Source organism: Procambarus clarkii, chromosome 78, assembly GCF_040958095.1.
Source record: "Procambarus clarkii isolate CNS0578487 chromosome 78, FALCON_Pclarkii_2.0, whole genome shotgun sequence".
NCBI lineage: Eukaryota > Metazoa > Arthropoda > Malacostraca > Decapoda > Cambaridae > Procambarus > Procambarus clarkii.
In genome coordinates, this window is record NC_091227.1 from 12,431,884 (window position 1) to 12,452,902 (window position 21,019).

General features: G+C 50.3%; 1 protein-coding gene across 1 annotated transcript in view; it reads left to right on the plus strand.

Moving 5' to 3' along the window:
* Positions 1–21,019, plus strand: part of LOC138357483 (ryanodine receptor-like) — a 253,397-nt gene that overhangs the window by 178,119 nt on the left and 54,259 nt on the right. Inside the window, exons 8-13 of the mRNA XM_069314340.1 lie at positions 342–447; positions 2,200–2,293; positions 7,643–7,825; positions 7,950–8,121; positions 10,744–10,913; positions 11,702–11,826. Coding sequence (XP_069170441.1) covers positions 342–447; positions 2,200–2,293; positions 7,643–7,825; positions 7,950–8,121; positions 10,744–10,913; positions 11,702–11,826 — 850 coding nt within the window. The remainder of the gene's footprint in view (positions 1–341; positions 448–2,199; positions 2,294–7,642; positions 7,826–7,949; positions 8,122–10,743; positions 10,914–11,701; positions 11,827–21,019) is intronic.

Here is a 21,019-nt window from a genome sequence, read left to right on the forward strand (position 1 = left end):
GGTGTTAGTACCCTGACTGCAGGTGTTAGTACCATAACTCTGCAGGTGTCAGTACCCTAACTGCAGGTGTTAGTAACCTGACTCCGCAGGTGTTATTACCATAACTGCAGGTGTTAGTACCATAACTCTGCAGGTGTCAACAGATCTGCTCCTTTACATAGCCTCAAAATGCTCAGGTGTAATAAAACTAGCTGGAGCTCCTTCCGCATCAGATTATTACCATTAATGTCCTCAAATCACTGTCTTCCTCAACAGCTTAAGCTCCTTGGTGTTTTAATGCTCAGAACACATACCACTAAAAATGTCCTGTACTATACTGACTGAGAATGTCTTGCCTGCAGCAAGCGACCCGCGAGGACGAGCAGAGCATCGTCAACGCCTCCTTCCACGTCACCCACTGGTCCGTCAGCCCCTTCGGCACCGGTCTCTCCAGACTCAAGTTTGTGGGTACGTGTCACAGTCTTCCCTTTGTTGCTCACATGTCATGCCCAGCTTGGTGTTGATTTTGAAGCAGCGCAAACTGTTTCATAGGAGTACATGATCAAGTGCTGTCTCTTCTTCCCCAACTGTGTGTCCCAGGTCTATACGTGCACCTGTATGATGGCTGAGAGAGAGCAGGTGCACACTGCTCCTCTCCACGCTTATTCCCCCATGATACCGAGGATAATGATGATGATAAAAATAATAATAATATTAATATAATATTTATGCATCATTGCAGAGAATCAAATTACAGTGATTTGTTAGTAGGTATTTGCATTGTTTTTAATAAAGCCAATGATGATGGACAGAATTACGGGTACACTAGTTACTGTGTGGTTTAACTTAGTAAATGTCTAGGGCAATGCTTAACATTATGAGATCCACACATAAATCACAATAGCGTGATGCATCAAGCAAACAAATCCACAAGGGCCGTGATGAGGGTTTGAACCTACGTCCTGGATGATCCCAGACGCGCCTTAGTCAACTGTGCCTCGACATGGTTAAAAGAACTGCAACCTGGAGTGCTGTTGCCCTCACAAGGCTCCCGCAGCTTCTCCGAAGCACAGACCGGGGTTCAACACAATTCCACCCCCCCCCACCATGCACCCGGGCTCTCTCAACCAAATGTTCTACCTCTTCAACCGTACTTCAATACACACAGAAATCACCATAGTGTGATGCATCAAATGAACAAATGGCGCAGTCGACTAAGGCGCGTCTGGGATCATCCCGGACGTAGGTTCGAACCCTCATCACGGCCCTTGTGGATTTGTTCATTTGGTTGACAGAGCCCGGGTGCATGAGGGAATGTTCGTGCACCAAGATGTATAGATGGGTTTGTAACTGTGCACTGTGTTAGATAATGTTCCAGTGGCGAACATCTGGCCTTCTAGGTTCGAGTCTCTCGCAAGGGTGGAACCCTTTGTGTGTTTACCAGTCAGAATAGTTTACCAGTGTCTGTCAGTATAGCACTAACACAGCTGTACTGAACTTACAAGGAGAACTCTAGAAATTTATAAGTGTGGGGACACTTCATTCTATGATTCACCTAACCCCCTTAATCGTAGGGAGCAGTGAAGGGACGGTGAGGTGACTGTTGCCTCACTCCGGCTTCCAGCTGTCCGCCAGGTCTTACATTTTCCCTCTTCATTAACGGAGGACCATCGAACAGTTGTATGCTCGAAGCTGAATTCATCTGGATGATGATTACTGATGTCAGCTCCTGAATGAACACAGCCTCAAGCATATGAAGCCTCCAACGGTCGTCGGTGGTGCGCGTGAAGACAACTAGTGAGGGAGATTGGGCGAAAAGCACTCTGCTGGTTAGGTTTAGGAACGGGAATAATAAAGCTGTTGGTCCGTGACTTTGGAACGCTACAGCCTTGACTAAATGTCAACACATTTAGTCAAGGCATTTAGTCAACACATGACGTGTCAACATGATGCATCTCCCAGCATCACTTGTACGGTCGTTGGGACGAGATAAGCTTCTCAAACTACACGTATCATAAAAAAAAAGAAGTTCTTTTCAAACTTCACTCCAAAGAAAGAAGTTTGATGGATTTCCGGTTCAACACTGATGCTGTGTGAACTCGTGGCTTCTGCTCGGCCAGGGATATCCCAAGAAAACATTGTTATTTGGACCATTCATTACTGCTGTCAAGCATTCTTTCTCAACTGCTCTGGTTAATTTTGTTTTCCGCTTGTCCTCAGCTTGTGTGTTCGGCGGTGAGGTGCTCAGGTTCTTCCATGGCGGCGACGAGTGTCTCTCCATCCCCTCCACCTGGTCCGAGCAGCCAGGCCAGAAGTAAGCAGACACATGAGTGTGGGAGGGAGGGTGGAACAGTCAGACCAGAAGTAAGCAGACATGAGTGTGGGAGGGAGGGAGGAACAGTCAGACCAGAAGTAAGCAGACATGAGTGTGGGAGGGAGGGAGGAACAGTCAGACCAGAAGTAAGCAGACATGAGTGTGGGAGGGAGGGTGGAACAGTCAGACCAGAAGTAAGCAGACATGAGTGTGGGAGGGAGGGAGGAACAGTCAGACCAGAAGTAAGCAGACACATGAGTGTGGGAGGGAGGGAGGAACAGTCAGACCAGAAGTAAGCAGACACATGAGTGTGGGAGGGAGGGAGGAACAGTCAGACCAGAAGTAAGCAGACACATGAGTGTGGGAGGGAGGGAGGGAGGGTGGAACAGTCAGACCAGAAGTAAGCAGACACATGAGTGTGGGAGGGAGGGTGGAACAGTCAGACCAGAAGTAAGCAGACACATGAGTGTGGGAGGGAGGGAGGAACAGTCAGACCAGAAGTAAGCAGACACATGAGTGTGGGAGGGAGGGAGGAACAGTCAGACCAGAAGTAAGCAGACATGAGTGTGGGAGGGAGGGAGGAACAGTCAGACCAGAAGTAAGCAGACACATGAGTGTGGGAGGGAGGGAGGAACAGTCAGACCAGAAGTAAGCAGACATGAGTGTGGGAGGGAGGGAGGAACAGTCAGACCAGAAGTAAGCAGACATGAGTGTGGGAGGGAGGGAGGAACAGTCAGACCAGAAGTAAGCAGACATGAGTGTGGGAGGGAGGGTGGAACAGTCAGACCAGAAGTAAGCAGACACATGAGTGTGGGAGGGAGGGAGGAACAGTCAGACCAGAAGTAAGCAGACATGAGTGTGGGAGGGAGGGAGGAACAGTCAGACCAGAAGTAAGCAGACATGAGTGTGGGAGGGAGGGAGGAACAGTCAGACCAGAAGTAAGCAGACATGAGTGTGGGAGGGAGGGTGGAACAGTCAGACCAGAAGTAAGCAGACATGAGTGTGGGAGGGAGGGAGGAACAGTCAGACCAGAAGTAAGCAGACATGAGTGTGGGAGGGAGGGTGGAACAGTCAGACCAGAAGTAAGCAGACACATGAGTGTGGGAGGGAGGGTGGAACAGTCAGACCAGAAGTAAGCAGACACATGAGTGTGGGAGGGAGGGAGGAACAGTCAGACCAGAAGTAAGCAGACACATGAGTGTGGGAGGGAGGGTGGAACAGTCAGACCAGAAGTAAGCAGACATGAGTGTGGGAGGGAGGGAGGAACAGTCAGACCAGAAGTAAGCAGACACATGAGTGTGGGAGGGAGGGAGGAACAGTCAGACCAGAAGTAAGCAGACACATGAGTGTGGGAGGGAGGGTGGAACAGTCAGACCAGAAGTAAGCAGACACATGAGTGTGGGAGGGAGGGTGGAACAGTCAGACCAGAAGTAAGCAGACACATGAGTGTGGGAGGGAGGGAGGAACAGTCAGACCAGAAGTAAGCAGACACATGAGTGTGGAGGGAGGGTGGAACAGTCAGACCAGAAGTAAGCAGACATGAGTGTGGGAGGGAGGGAGGAACAGTCAGACCAGAAGTAAGCAGACATGAGTGTGGGAGGGAGGGTGGAACAGTCAGACCAGAAGTAAGCAGACATGAGTGTGGGAGGGAGGGAGGAACAGTCAGACCAGAAGTAAGCAGACATGAGTGTGGGAGGGAGGGAGGAACAGTCAGACCAGAAGTAAGCAGACATGAGTGTGGGAGGGAGGGAGGAAGTCAGACCAGAAGTAAGCAGACACATGAGTGTGGGAGGGAGGGAGGAACAGTCAGACCAGAAGTAAGCAGACATGAGTGTGGGAGGGAGGGAGGAACAGTCAGACCAGAAGTAAGCAGACATGAGTGTGGGAGGGAGGGAGGAAGTCAGACCAGAAGTAAGCAGACACATGAGTGTGGGAGGGAGGGAGGAACAGTCAGACCAGAAGTAAGCAGACATGAGTGTGGGAGGGAGGGAGGAACAGTCAGACCAGAAGTAAGCAGACATGAGTGTGGGAGGGAGGGAGGAAGTCAGACCAGAAGTAAGCAGACACATGAGTGTGGGAGGGAGGGAGGAACAGTCAGACCAGAAGTAAGCAGACATGAGTGTGGGAGGGAGGGAGGAACAGTCAGACCAGAAGTAAGCAGACACATGAGTGTGGGAGGGAGGGAGGAAGTCAGACCAGAAGTAAGCAGACACATGAGTGTGGGAGGGAGGGAGGAACAGTCAGACCAGAAGTAAGCAGACATGAGTGTGGGAGGGAGGGAGGAAGTCAGACCAGAAGTAAGCAGACACATGAGTGTGGGAGGGAGGGAGGAACAGTCAGACCAGAAGTAAGCAGACATGAGTGTGGGAGGGAGGGAGGAACAGTCAGACCAGAAGTAAGCAGACACATGAGTGTGGGAGGGAGGGTGGAACAGTCAGACCAGAAGTAAGCAGACATGAGTGTGGGAGGGAGGGAGGAACAGTCAGACCAGAAGTAAGCAGACACATGAGTGTGGGAGGGAGGGAGGAACAGTCAGACCAGAAGTAAGCAGACATGAGTGTGGGAGGGAGGGAGGAACAGTCAGACCAGAAGTAAGCAGACACATGAGTGTGGGAGGGAGGGAGGAACAGTCAGACCAGAAGTAAGCAGACATGAGTGTGGGAGGGAGGGTGGAACAGTCAGGGCCAGAAGTAAGCAGACATGAGTGTGGGAGGGAGGGAGGAACAGTCAGACCAGAAGTAAGCAGACACATGAGTGTGGGAGGGAGGGTGGAACAGTCAGACCAGAAGTAAGCAGACACATGAGTGTGGGAGGGAGGGTGGAACAGTCAGACCAGAAGTAAGCAGACACATGAGTGTGGGAGGGAGGGAGGAACAGTCAGGCCAGAAGTAAGCAGACACATGAGTGTGGGAGGGAGGGAGGAACAGTCAGACCAGAAGTAAGCAGACACATGAGTGTGGGAGGGAGGGTGGAACAGTCAGACCAGAAGTAAGCAGACACATGAGTGTGGGAGGGAGGGAGGAACAGTCAGACCAGAAGTAAGCAGACACATGAGTGTGGGAGGGAGGGAGGAACAGTCAGACCAGAAGTAAGCAGACACATGAGTGTGGGAGGGAGGGAGGAACAGTCAGACCAGAAGTAAGCAGACATGAGTGTGGGAGGGAGGGAGGAACAGTCAGGCCAGAAGTAAGCAGACACATGAGTGTGGGAGGGAGGGAGGAACAGTCAGACCAGAAGTAAGCAGACATGAGTGTGGGAGGGAGGGAGGAACAGTCAGACCAGAAGTAAGCAGACATGAGTGTGGGAGGGAGGGAGGAACAGTCAGACCAGAAGTAAGCAGACATGAGTGTGGGACGGAGGGAGGAACAGTCAGACCAGAAGTAAGCAGACATGAGTGTGGGAGGGAGGGAGGAACAGTCAGGCCAGAAGTAAGCAGACACATGAGTGTGGGAGGGAGGGAGGAACAGTCAGACCAGAAGTAAGCAGACATGAGTGTGGGAGGGAGGGAGGAACAGTCAGACCAGAAGTAAGCAGACACATGAGTGTGGGAGGGAGGGTGGAACAGTCAGACCAGAAGTAAGCAGACACATGAGTGTGGGAGGGAGGGAGGAACAGTCAGACCAGAAGTAAGCAGACATGAGTGTGGGAGGGAGGGAGGAACAGTCAGACCAGAAGTAAGCAGACACATGAGTGTGGGAGGGAGGGAGGAACAGTCAGACCAGAAGTAAGCAGACACATGAGTGTGGGAGGGAGGGTGGAACAGTCAGACCAGAAGTAAGCAGACACATGAGTGTGGGAGGGAGGGAGGAAGTCAGACCAGAAGTAAGCAGACATGAGTGTGGGAGGGAGGGAGGAACAGTCAGACCAGAAGTAAGCAGACACATGAGTGTGGGAGGGAGGGAGGAACAGTCAGACCAGAAGTAAGCAGACATGAGTGTGGGAGGGAGGGAGGAACAGTCAGGCCAGAAGTAAGCAGACACATGAGTGTGGGAGGGAGGGAGGAACAGTCAGACCAGAAGTAAGCAGACATGAGTGTGGGAGGGAGGGAGGAACAGTCAGACCAGAAGTAAGCAGACACATGAGTGTGGGAGGGAGGGAGGAACAGTCAGACCAGAAGTAAGCAGACACATGAGTGTGGGAGGGAGGGAGGAACAGTCAGACCAGAAGTAAGCAGACACATGAGTGTGGGAGGGAGGGAGGAACAGTCAGACCAGAAGTAAGCAGACATGAGTGTGGGAGGGAGGGAGGAACAGTCAGGCCAGAAGTAAGCAGACACATGAGTGTGGGAGGGAGGGAGGAACAGTCAGACCAGAAGTAAGCAGACATGAGTGTGGGAGGGAGGGAGGAACAGTCAGGCCAGAAGTAAGCAGACACATGAGTGTGGGAGGGAGGGAGGAACAGTCAGACCAGAAGTAAGCAGACATGAGTGTGGGAGGGAGGGAGGAACAGTCAGACCAGAAGTAAGCAGACATGAGTGTGGGAGGGAGGGAGGAACAGTCAGACCACAAGTAAGCAGACATGAGTGTGGGAGGGAGGGAGGAACAGTCAGACCAGAAGTAAGCAGACATGAGTGTGGGAGGGAGGGAGGAACAGTCAGGCCAGAAGTAAGCAGACACATGAGTGTGGGAGGGAGGGAGGAACAGTCAGACCAGAAGTAAGCAGACATGAGTGTGGGAGGGAGGGAGGAACAGTCAGACCAGAAGTAAGCAGACACATGAGTGTGGGAGGGAGGGTGGAACAGTCAGACCAGAAGTAAGCAGACACATGAGTGTGGGAGGGAGGGAGGAACAGTCAGACCAGAAGTAAGCAGACATGAGTGTGGGAGGGAGGGAGGAACAGTCAGGCCAGAAGTAAGCAGACACATGAGTGTGGGAGGGAGGGAGGAACAGTCAGACCAGAAGTAAGCAGACATGAGTGTGGGAGGGAGGGAGGAACAGTCAGACCAGAAGTAAGCAGACACATGAGTGTGGGAGGGAGGGAGGAACAGTCAGACCAGAAGTAAGCAGACACATGAGTGTGGGAGGGAGGGAGGAACATAGAAGGATAGTTAGGTTAAATATGTGCAGAAATCTATATGCAATAGTCCAAAGAGACAAAATGTTGTATTACAATTATTTTCAATCAAGTTTTAATCTGTAAGTGTAAATGTTACCTTTTCTTTATCAAAATATAACACCACACAACAAACACATCGTTGATTTCGACGACCTTTATGCTTGGGATTAATGATTCATCAAGACGACTCTAGTAAGATTAGATCACAAATTTAAGACAAGCCATCTTATGTCTGCAAGCCATCATTACTCCTAATTTCACTATGTTAATGCTGCATTGTGCGCACTGATACAGCATCGTGGTGTATGAGGGCGGGTCGGTGACGTCTCAGGCAAGATCGCTGTGGCGTCTGGAGTTGGCGCGGACCAAGTGGGCGGGCGGCTACATCAACTGGTTCCACCCCATGCGCATCCGACACATCACCACCGGCAGATACCTTGGAATCAACGAACAAAACGACCTCGTTCTTTTGCACAGGTAAATACACGTGCATCAATTTACATTTCTTTGTAGATACTGATATAATGTTAGACAACCATAGTTAGCCTGTGGCTGCTAATGTTAAATGTTTGGTGCCCTCATTGTGTTGCGTCGCCCACAGGGACGAGGCAACGATGGCGGCGACCGCGTTTTACCTGAGGGAGGAGAAGGACGACAACAAAGTACTGCTAGAGGACAAGGACCTGGAGGTGATTGGTGTTCCGCTCATCAAATACGGCGACTCCACCGTCATCGTCCAGCACGTGGACACAGGCCTCTACCTCTCTTACAGGGTGAGAATGGAGGGATGCACACGACGGCACGCTGGCGAGGGGCGGCGTAGCGGGCGTGGTCTAGGTGTAGTGTGTGTGTGTGTGTATGTGTGTGTGTGTGTGTGTGTGTGTGTGTGTGTGTGTGTGTGTGTGTGTGTGTGTGTGTACTTACCTAGTTGTGCTTGCGGGGGTTGAGCTTTGGCTCTTTGTCAACTCTCTCAACTGTCAATCAACTGGTGTACAGATTCCTGAGCCTACTGGGCTCTATCATATCTACATTTGAAACTGTGTATGGAGTCAGCCTCCACCACATCACTTCCTAGTGCATTCCATCTGTTAACAACTCTGACACTTAAAAAATCTTTCTAATGTCTCTGTGGCTCATTTGAGTTCTAAGTTTTCAACTGTGCCCCCTTGTTCATGTTCCACCCGCGCTAACGAGTTTGTCTTTGTCCACCCTGTCAATTCCCCTGAGAATTTTGTAGGTGGCTATCGTGTCATCCCTTACTCTTCTGTCTTCCAGGGACGTGAGTTTCAGCTCCTTTAGCCTTTCCTCGTAGCTCATACCTCTCAGTTCCGGGACGAATCTGGTGGCATAACGCTGAATCTCCTCTAACTTTGTCTTGTGTTTAGCAAGGTATGGACTCCAAGCTGGAGCTGCATATTCCAGGATTGGTCTGACATAAGTGGTATACAGGATCCTGAACGATTCCTTACATAAGTTTCTCAAGGCAGTCTAGCACTCTTATGTTGGCCAGTCTAGCATATGCTGCTGATGATATCCATTTGATGTGGGCCTCTGGGGATAGGTTCGGTGTAATATCAACCCCCAGATCTTTCTCTCTATTTGACTCTTGCAGGATTTCATCTCCTATATGGTACCTTGTGTTCAGCCTTCTGCTCTCATCGCCTAATTTCATTCCTTTGCACTTTCCTGAGTTGAACTTTAGTAGCTATTTTCAAGACCATTCCTCCAGCTTGTCCAGGTCGTCCTGTAGTCTCTGTCTGTCATCATCTGTCGTGATTCTAATCATAATGTTTGCATAATCAGCAAACATTGAGAGAAATGAGTCTATACCCTCAGGAAGATCGTTTAAATTTATTAGAAACAGGATAGGTCCAAGTACAGAGCCCTGTGGGACTCTGCTGGTGACTTCTCACCACTCTGATGTCTCTCCCCTCACAGTTACTTGCTGTTTACTGTTGCTTAGGTACTCCCTTACCCACTGGAGCACCTTGTCTTTTACTCCTGCCTGTTGCTCCATCTTTCGTAACAGCCTTTTATGGGGTACTGTGTCCAAGGCTTTCTGACAGTCCAATAAAATGCAGTCTGTACACCCTTCTCTTTCTTGCCTAATTTTTGTTGCTTGGTCATAGAATTCTATTAATCCTTTAGGCACGATTTACCATCTCTGAACCCATGCTGGTGGTGTGTTACAAAGCTATTTCCCTCCAGATGCTCTATGAGAAATTTCCTCACGATCTTCTCCATCACCTTGCATGGTATACAAGTTAGGGAAACTGGCCTGTAGTTCAGTGCCTCTTGCCTGTCACCCTTTTTTGTATATTGGGACATTTGCTCACTTCCAGCTTACCGGTAGGTTTCCTGTTTCCAGTGACCTGTTATACACCATAGAGAGTGGCACACTTTGTATTTCTGCACCTTTTAGTATCCACGGTGAGATTCTGTCAGGCTGCGCGCGCGCGCGCGTGTGTGTGTGTGTGTTTGGAGTCGTTGGTGGCTGGTTGTATGCGTGATTTTACACTTTGTGTGGAGGTTGAAGATCCGTGGCTGTGTTGGCAGCAGTGTTGAGAGTAGCAGGAGTGTGTACTCACCTAATTGTACTCACCTAATTGTGCTTGCGGGGGTTGAGCTCTGGCTCTTTGGTCCCGCCTCTCAACCGTCAATCAACTGGTGTACAGATTCCTGAGCCTATTGGGCTCTATCATATCTACATTTGAAACTGTGTATGGAGTCAGCCTCCACCACATCACTTCCTAATGCATTCCATTTACTAACTACTCTGACACTGAAAAAGTTCTTTCTAACGTCTCTGTGGCTCATTTGGGTACTCAGCTTCCACCTGTGTCCCCTTGTTCGCGTCCCACCAGTGTTGAATAGTTCATCCTTGTTTACCCGGTCGATTCCCCTGAGGATTTTGTAGGTTGTGATCATGTCCCCCCTTACTCTTCTGTCTTCCAGTGTCGTGAGGTGCATTTCCCGCAGCCTTTCCTCATAACTCATGCCTCTTAGTTCTGGGACTAGTCTAGTAGCATACCTTTGGACTTTTTCCAGCTTCGTCTTGTGCTTGACAAGGTACGGGCTCCATGCTGGGGCCGCATACTCCAGGATTGGTCTTACATATGTGGTGTACAAGATTCTGAATGATTCCTTACACAGGTTCCTGAACGCCGTTCTGATGTTAGCCAGCCTCGCATATGCCGCAGACGTTATTCTCTTTATGTGGGCTTCAGGAGACAGGTTTGGTGTGATATCAACTCCTAGATCTTTCTCTCTGTCTGTTTCATTAGGTACTTCATCTCCTATTCTGTGTGTGTGTGTGTGTGTGTGTGTGTGTGTGTGTGTGTGTTGATCCGTACTCATATGTGGCCGTCCTCACTTTAACATCTGTGTCTTGACAGCAATTCGAGATAAAGAAGAAGGGTGTGGGCAAGGTGGAGGTGAAGCAGGGCACCCTACACGAAGAAGGTAAGATGGACGACGGCCTCGACTTCTACAGGAGTCAAGAAGAGGAGTCCCGCACTGGTCGCGTCATCCGCAAGTGTTCCCACCTCTTCAACACCTTCATCTCGTGAGTAATAATATTGACGTAGTTATTGGTCTAAGCTTCTCTTTTATCAGGTTAACTATTTCATTTTCATCGTGTACCTTGCCTTATCATCTATTAAGTTTTTTTACTTCGGCATTCTCATGTCAGTTATCCTTCATTCACGTAGTCATTTGTTTCACAAGTAATGCTTTTAGTACTTGACACATGTAAAATAAGCTCCAGAATGTTAGTTGACTCACGTTTTGTAGTTAAGTCTGGAAGATAGTTAATGTGTAGAGCAGCTGGTGCTGCTTGAGTATGAGCGGCGTCGCCACCTTCCTGGAAGCTGCTTCTGCTCTCATAACTTTTCTAAGTTCCCTCATACAAAACTTAGTAGTGAAAATTAGTGTGCTTTATCTATGCTTTACTGTGTGCTTTACTTATCTTTAAATGCATTTTAGAAAACTTTATGTTTATTATGATATTACTTATCTTTAAACGCATTTTAGAAAACTTATATTTATTTTGTATCATAATGAGGGAGTTGCTAGAGTATATACAATATCTATCGACGTAAAATGAACGCAATTACAAACTAAAATATTATCAGCATAAAAAGTTTCTTAGGCATTAATATTTGTATAAAGTTTATGAAAATATCTTACTTTGGTTTTCTAGTTGTCAAGAATCATTAAAACGTGTTCTATATGACTGTACCTTGTACCTGACACTGAAATATAACCCCCAATGACGTATACAACATTGTATACATGATACGTCATAACATACCATTATATACAAGTGACTGAAGCGTGTTCATTGTCTCTCAGAGGACTGGACCACATTCAGACCTCCAGAAGACACTCGGCGCTCCTCAGGACAGTCAACCTCAAGGAGATGATCAATTGCCTTGAGGATCTCATCAATTATTTTGCCTACCCCGAGGATGAATTGGGTGAGTAACAGCATGGTCTTAGCCGGCTGATCACGCCAACACCAGCGTGAGTAGCTTGTTTCAGTATGTACCAACCTAAGCAGTGCTATGTAGGTGTGATAATAGCCCGGACGATCAAGTCTAAGTTAGTGATAAGTTATCAGTTTAAAGTTATCCGTCCACCCAGCACCAACACCCACCCGTCCACCCAGCACCATCACCCACCCATCCACCCAGCACCATCACCCACCCGTCCACCCAGCACCATCACCCACCCGTCCACCCAGCACCAACACCCACCCGTCCACCCAGCACCACCACCACCCGTCCACCCAGCACCATCACCCACCCGTCCACCCAGCACCAACACCCACCCGTCCACCCAGCACCATCACCCACCCCCGTCCACCCAGCACCATCACCCACCCGTCCACCCAGCACCATCACCACCCGTCCACCCAGCACCATCACCCACCCGTCCACCCAGCACCATCACCACCCGTCCACCCAGCACCATCACCCACCCGTCCACCCAGCACCATCACCCACCCGTCCACCCAGCACCATCACCCACCCATCCACCCAGCACCATCACCCACCCGTCCACCAAGCACCATCACCCACCCGTCCACCCAGCACCAACACCCACCCGTCCACCCAGCACCATCACCCACCCCCGTCCACCCAGCACCATCACCACCCGTCCACCCAGCACCATCACCACCCGTCCACCCAGCACCATCACCACCCGTCCACCCAGCACCATCACCCACCCGTCCACCCAGCACCAACACCCACCCGTCCACCCAGCACCAACACCCACCCGTCCACCCAGCACCATCACCACCCGTCCACCCAGCACCATCACCCACCCGTCCACCCAGCACCAACACCCACCCGTCCACCCAGCACCATCACCCACCCCCGTCCACCCAGCACCATCACCCACCCGTCCACCCAGCACCATCACCACCCGTCCACCCAGCACCATCACCCACCCGTCCACCCAGCACCATCACCACCCGTCCACCCAGCACCATCACCCACCCGTCCACCCAGCACCATCACCCACCCGTCCACCCAGCACCATCACCCACCCATCCACCCAGCACCATCACCCACCCGTCCACCAAGCACCATCACCCACCCGTCCACCCAGCACCAACACCCACCCGTCCACCCAGCACCATCACCCACCCCCGTCCACCCAGCACCATCACCACCCGTCCACCCAGCACCATCACCACCCGTCCACCCAGCACCATCACCACCCGTCCACCCAGCACCATCACCCACCCGTCCACCCAGCACCAACACCCACCCGTCCACCCAGCACCAACACCCACCCGTCCACCCAGCACCATCACCACCCGTCCACCCAGCACCATCACCCACCCGTCCACCCAGCACCATCACCCACCCCGTCCACCCAGCACCATCACCCACCCGTCCACCCAGCACCACCACCACCCGTCCACCCAGCACCATCACCCACCCGTCCACCCAGCACCAACACCCACCCGTCCACCCAGCACCATCACCCACCCCCGTCCACCCAGCACCATCACCCACCCGTCCACCCAGCACCATCACCCACCCCCGTCCACCCAGCACCATCACCACCCGTCCACCCAGCACCATCACCACCCGTCCACCCAGCACCATCACCACCCGTCCACCCAGCACCAACACCCACCCGTCCACCCAGCACCATCACCACCCGTCCACCCAGCACCATCACCCACCCGTCCACCCAGCACCATCACCATCCGTCCACCCAGCACCATCACCCACCCGTCCACCCAGCACCATCACCACCCGTCCACCCAGCACCATCACCACCCGTCCACCCAGCACCATCACCCACCCGTCCACCCAGCACCAACACCCACCCGTCCACCCAGCACCAACACCCACCCGTCCACCCAGCACCATCACCCACCCGTCCACCCAGCACCATCACCCACCCCGTCCACCCAGCACCATCACCCACCCGTCCACCCAGCACCACCACCACCCGTCCACCCAACACCATCACCCACCCGTCCACCCAGCACCAACACCCACCCGTCCACCCAGCACCATCACCCACCCCCGTCCACCCAGCACCATCACCCACCCGTCCACCCAGCACCATCACCCACCCGTCCACCCAGAAACATCACCACCCGTCCACCCAGCACCATCACCCACCCGTCCACCCAGCACCATCACCCACCCGTCCACCCAGCACCATCACCACCCGTCCACCCAGCACCATCACCACCCGTCCACCCAGCACCATCACCCACCCATCCACCCAGCACCATCACCCACCCGTCCACCAGCACCATCACCCACCCGTCCACCCAGCACCATCACCCACCCGTCCACCCAGCACCATCACCCACCCCCGTCCACCCAGCACCATCACCACCCGTCCACCCAGCACCATCACCACCCGTCCACCCAGCACCATCACCCACCCGTCCACCCAGCACCAACACCCACCCGTCCACCCAGCACCATCACCCACCCCCGTCCACCCAGCACCATCACCACCCGTCCACCCAGCACCATCACCACCCGTCCACCCAGCACCATCACCCACCCGTCCACCCAGCTACCATCACCCACCCCGTCCACCCAGCCACCAACACCCACCCGTCCACCCAGCACCATCACCCACCCCCGTCCACCCAGCACCATCACCACCCGTCCACCCAGCACCATCACCACCCGTCCACCCAGCACCAACACCCACCCGTCCACCCAGCACCATCACCCACCCGTCCACCCAGCACCATCACCACCCGTCCACCCAGCACCAACACCCACCCCCGTCCACCCAGCACCATCACCCAACCCCGTCCACCCAGCACCATCACCACCCGTCCACCCAGCACCATCACCACCCGTCCACCCAGCACCATCACCCACCCGTCCACCCAGCACCAACACCCACCCGTCCACCCAGCACCAACACCCACCCGTCCACCCAGCACCATCACCACCCGTCCACCCAGCACCATCACCCACCCGTCCACCCAGCACCATCACCACCCGTCCACCCAGCACCATCACCACCCGTCCACCCAGCACCATCACCCACCCGTCCACCCAGCACCATCACCACCCGTCCACCCAGCACCAACACCAACCCATCCACCCAGCACCATTACCCACCCGTCCACCCAGCACCATCACCCACCCGTCCACCCAGCACCAACACCCACCCGTCCACCCAGCACCATCACCCACCCCCGTCCACCCAGCACCATCACCACCCGTCCACCCAGCACCATCACCACCCGTCCACCCAGCACCAACACCCACCCGTCCACCCAGCACCATCACCACCCGTCCACCCAGCACCATCACCCACCCGTCCACCCAGCACCAACACCCACCCGTCCACCCAGCACCATCACCCACCCGTCCACCCAGCACCATCACCACCCGTCCACCCAGCACCATCACCACCCGTCCACCCAGCACCATCACCACCCGTCCACCCAGCACCATCACCCACCCGTCCACCCAGCACCATCACCACCCGTCCACCCAGCACCATCACCACCCGTCCACCCAGCACCATCACCACCCGTCCACCCAGCACCATCACCCACCCGTCCACCCAGCACCATCACCACCCGTCCACCCAGCACCATTACCACCCGTCCACCCAGCACCATCACCACCCGTCCACCCAGCACCATCACTACCCGTCCACCCAGCACCATCACCCACCCGTCCACCCAGCACCATCACCACCCGTCCACCCAGCACCATCACCCACCCGTCCACCCAGCACCATCACCCACCCGTCCACCCAGCACCATCACCACCCGTCCACCCAGCACCATCACCACCCGTCCACCCAGCACCATCACCCACCCGTCCACCCAGCACCATCACCACCCGTCCACCCAGCACCATCACCACCCGTCCACCCAGCACCATCACTACCCGTCCACCCAGCACCATCACCCACCCGTCCACCCAGCACCATCACCACCCGTCCACCCAGCACCATCACCCACCCGTCCACCCAGCACCATCACCCACCCGTCCACCCAGCACCATCACCACCCGTCCACCCAGCACCATCACCACCCGTCCACCCAGCACCATCACCCACCCCCGTCCACCCAGCACCATCACCCACCCGTCCACCCAGCACCATCACCACCCGTCCACCCAGCACCATCACCCACCCGTCCACCCAGCACCACCCACCCGTCCACCCAGGACCATCACCCACCCGTCCACCCAGCACCATCACCCACCCGTCCACCCAGCACCATCACCCACCCGTCCACCCAGCACCATCACCCACCCGTCCACCCAGCACCATCACCCACCCGTCCACCCAGCACCATCACCCACCCGTCCACCCAGCACCATCACCCACCCGTCCACCCAGCACCATCACCCACCCGTCCACCCAGCACCATCACCCACCCGTCCACCCAGCACCGTCACCCACCCGTCCACCCAGCACCATCACCCACCCGTCCACCCAGCACCATCACCCACCCGTCCACCCAGCACCATCACCCACCCGTCCACCCAGCACCATCACCCACCCGTCCACCCAGCACCATCACCCACCCGTCCACCCAGCACCATCACCACCCGTCCACCCAGCACCAACACCCACCCGTCCACCCAGCACCATCACCCACCCGTCCACCCAGCACCAACACCCACCCGTCCACCCAGCACCATCACCCACCCGTCCACTCAGCACCATCACCCACCCGTCCACCCAGCACCATCACCACCCGTCCACCCAGCACCAACACCCACCCGTCCACCCAGCACCATCACCCACCCGTCCACCCAGCACCATCACCCACCCGTCCACCCAGCACCATCACCCACCCGTTCACCCAGCACCATCACCCACCCGTCCACCCAGCACCATCACCCACCCGTCCACCCAGCACCATCACCCACCCGTCCACTCAGCACCATCACCCACCCGTCCACCCAGCACCAACACCCACCCGTCCACCCAGCACCATCACCCACCCGTCAGTAGTAGGGAGTAAGACTCACAGGCTCCTTTTTTTTGGGGGGGGCGGAGGACCCCTGTGAGTTGTACGACTCACAGGCTCCTTTTTTTTTGGCGAGTGGACCCCTTTGAGTTGTACGACTCACAGGCTCCTTTTTTGTTTTTCTGGAAATTCGTGTGTAGCGTGTCGGGGTTTTCAGGTAATTTTTTTTTTCAGTCACAGATTTGGAATTAGGGAATTCTTATAATGAAAAATAATGTCATACGAGTTTGTTAAAGTTATTATAAGAAAAATAATTTCCGAGACATAGAAGTTTGTTAAGGCCTTATGGGAGAAATTCAAATAACGTGTGTAGCACTTTAGGGCTTCCAGGAGAACTCTACGGACATATTTTACATGTTTTCAACTTACAAAATCGTCCATGTAAGCCTTAGTTATTCATATAAATTTAGAAAATCACCTGTGTAAGTCATGGTTTTCAGGGTTTCGTACATCACACCCCCCTCCCTCCCCCCTTACCTCGCAATCTCTCACGTCACCTTTATTTACTTTGCGCCCAGCCAGCCAGTCGGCTCTTAATCTTATCTTATCTTCATAATATCTGGACCGTCCCTCCTCTCTCTCTCTCTCCTTTCATTCAGTTCAACTATTTTCCAACATCGTATGTTTGCTCCTTTTCATTAAGCAAGTCAGTATGTTTGCTCCTTTTCATTAAGCAAGTCAGTTTTACACAAATAAATCATGTTAGTAAGCAAGTTCTAGCTCACGTTCCCCACCTTAGTCCCCTGTCGTATAAAGAATACTATCATTCCAATCCCTCTAAAATTTAAAAATAATCATATTTCAAATGTAGTTCAATACAGTAATTAGTTACCAAGCTCCAGCTCTTGTCCTCCGCCTTAGCTCTCTCTCGTATCTTCGTTAGTAACAGTCCAATTTCCCTGAAATTTTTACCCTCTGTATTTCAGACATAGTTTAGTAAATGCAAACAATTATCAAACTCTAGCTCTTGTCCCCAGCTTAGTTCATTTGTACAAAATCATTAGTAACAGTCCAAATTCCCTGAGATTTTTACCCTCTGTATTTCAGACACCGTAAATAAGATCAAAACAGTTACCAAGCTCCAGCTCTCGTCCCCGCCTTAATTCTCTTTCGTATCTTTGTAAATAACCCATCAATTTCCCTAAAATTAAAAGCAGACATACTTCAAAGTTAGTAAATAAGATCAAGTCAGTTACTGAGCTCCAGCTCTCGCCCCCCACCCTCTTCCACCCTCGAGTCTTTGTAAATAAACCATCAATTTCCCTTAAATTGTTACCCTCTGTATTTCAGACACCGTAAATAAAATCAAGTCAGTTATCGAGCTCCAGCTCTCGTCCCCGCCTTAATTCTCTTTCGTATCTTTGTAAATAACCCATCAATTTCCCTAAAATTAAAAGCAGACATACTTCAAAGTTAGTAAATAAGATCAAGTCAGTTACTAAGCTCCAGCTCTCGTCACCGCTTTAGTTCTCTCTCGTATCTTCGTTAGTATCAGTCCAATTCCCCTGAAATTTTTACCCTCTGTATTTCAGACATAGTAAATATGAAGTAAACAAGTATAAAACTCTAGCTCATGTCCTCTGTCCAAGCTCACTTTTGTAAATTCATTACTCTCAGTCCAATCACCCAACTACATTTTCAGACATAGTAAATAAAAACCAGTTCAGTTATCAAGTTTCAACTCTTGTGCCCCAGCATAGTTCATTTGTGCAAGTTCTTTATTTCCAACTATATCACATGAGATTTAAGATCACCTTATTTTCTAACGTAGTAAAATTAATCAGGGCATTAACCAAGCTCCATTCCCTCAGCCTTAGATCATCAGACATAAATATTTTCAATCAAGTCCGTCTCCAGCTTAACTCTTACCCTTTCCCTCCCTTACCTTCTCATCCCCAACTTATCCAAACCTTCAATAATCGTACTGTATTTGCATATTTTCTCTATATTCACTGTGTTCTTCGTATTCTCATCCGTGTTCACTCCATGTTCTTCAAATGTTCACAGTCCCATTCAGTTCATATTTTCACAAGTATCTCTATTTTTTATGTAATCTTTCTCTTAGTCTCATTATGTTCTCTACAAATTCTAGTCATATTTTCTATGTTTTCATGTTCATCACATGTTCTCTTTACAACTTTTATACTCAATATTCATGCTAACCTCAATTTTTTATGTTCTTTGTTTCTTTTAACCAATTTGTTTCTTCCATTCACTAACTAGTTTCTTTGTCAAATAATATTATACTGCATTACAGTTTCCTCAACAATTTTAGTCACCCAGTTTTTATTTGCAAAAACTATGTCAAAGTAATTCTCGTAGTCAACTTAATAGTTCTACCAGCCATGTTCTTAAACAAATCTACACTTTATTCAGTTCCAAATTTACAAAGACAAACCTTTCTTGTAACTTCTTAACTAAAAATCTTTCGCCAATCAACTAAAACATAGTCACTTTCGTCATTTCTCAACTAAACTTATTATCCAATCAACCAAAAAATTGTCAAAGGAATCTTTCCAACACTGTTCATAACTAAACTTATTATCCAGTCAACTAAAAATAGTCAGAAATAGCCTCGTTCAACACTGTTCTTAACTAAAACAACCTTTCTCTTAGCTAAAAATTGTCAAAGGAAACTTTTTTCAGCACTTTCTTAACAGGCACTATGTTTCATCAAGAAAAATTGTCAAAGGAAACTTTCCAAAACTGTTCATAACTAGCTTTTTATCCATCGTCAATCAACTAAAAATAATAACTTTCATCATTTCTTAACTAAACTTATTCCCCAGTCATCAGAAAATAACCGTGTTCTTCATGTTTCATTGTCATTTCATAACTAAAATTATCCATCAATCAACAGAAAAAGCCATGTTCATCATGTTTTGTCTTTTTGCTTAACTAAATTATGTTTTGTCAAGTAAGAAAAAATAACCAAAGATATCTTTCATCGCTGTTCTTAACTGACATTATACTTTGGGGAGCACAAAAATAGTCTCCCTCGTCATGTTTTGTCTTTTTCCTTAACTAAAGTATTCATCAGTCAACTAAAAAATAGTTGCTTCATCATGTTTCCTTGTCATTTCTTAACTGAAATATCACTTCTCTCATTTAAAATAGTCATGTGTAGCCTCTTTCCAACACTGTTCTTAACTAAAGTAACCTTTCACTTCGCTAAAATAGTCATATTCGTCATTGTTCCTAACTAAAATTATATGTCGTTAAGTAAGAAATATAGTCAAAGACTCTCTTCGAGACATCAAAGACATCCTTTAAGACTTCAATGGGACTCTTCCATTCATCAAAGACATTCTCTAAGCCCTCAAAGTTATTCTCAGCACAATCAAAAGTTATTCCAAGACAACAAAAGTCATTCTCAGAGCTATCAAAATTATTCTCGGAGTCATCAAAAGGTATTCTCTAACTCACTTTTGGTCATTAAAGTTAATTTCTATGTTATAAAAGTTTGTCTCAGAGACATCTAAAGTTAATCTTAGAGTTATCAAAGTTGATCTCTAAAACAACAAAAGTTAATCTCTGTCATCAAAGTTGATCTGCAAGATATCTTCGAGTCATCAAAGTTACTTTTCATTACATCAAAGACGCATTCAAATACTACCCATGTTCTCAGAAGTCTTTCTCAAAGTCATCAAAGTTATTCAAAGAGCTAACAAAAGTTATTCTCAGAGTCTCCTTCGTTCTTCAGAGAAACTTTCCAAAACATCTTTGTTCATCAAAGTTATTCTCAGAGTTAACAAAGGTAATCTCTAACTCACTCTCAGTCATCAAAGTTAATCCAAGAGACGTCAAAGTTAATCCAAGACATCATCTTTCATCAAAGATATTCTCTCTAAGCCATCAATGTTCTTCTCTAAGACATAAAAGTTATTCTCTATGTCAACAAAAGTTATTCTCTGAGCTAACAAAATACTACTCATGTTCTCAAAGACATTCTCCAATTCATCAATGTTGTTTCAAAGACATCAAAGTTAATCTCAGAGTTATCCAAAGACATTCTCAAAGTCATCTAAAGTTATTCTCTAAGACATCAAAGTTATTCTAAGAGTTATCAAAAGTTATTCTCAGTCATGTTATGTTATTCTCTAACTCTCTTCCATTCATCAAAGACATTCTCTAAGCCCTCAAAGTTATTCTCTAAGACAACAAAGTCATTC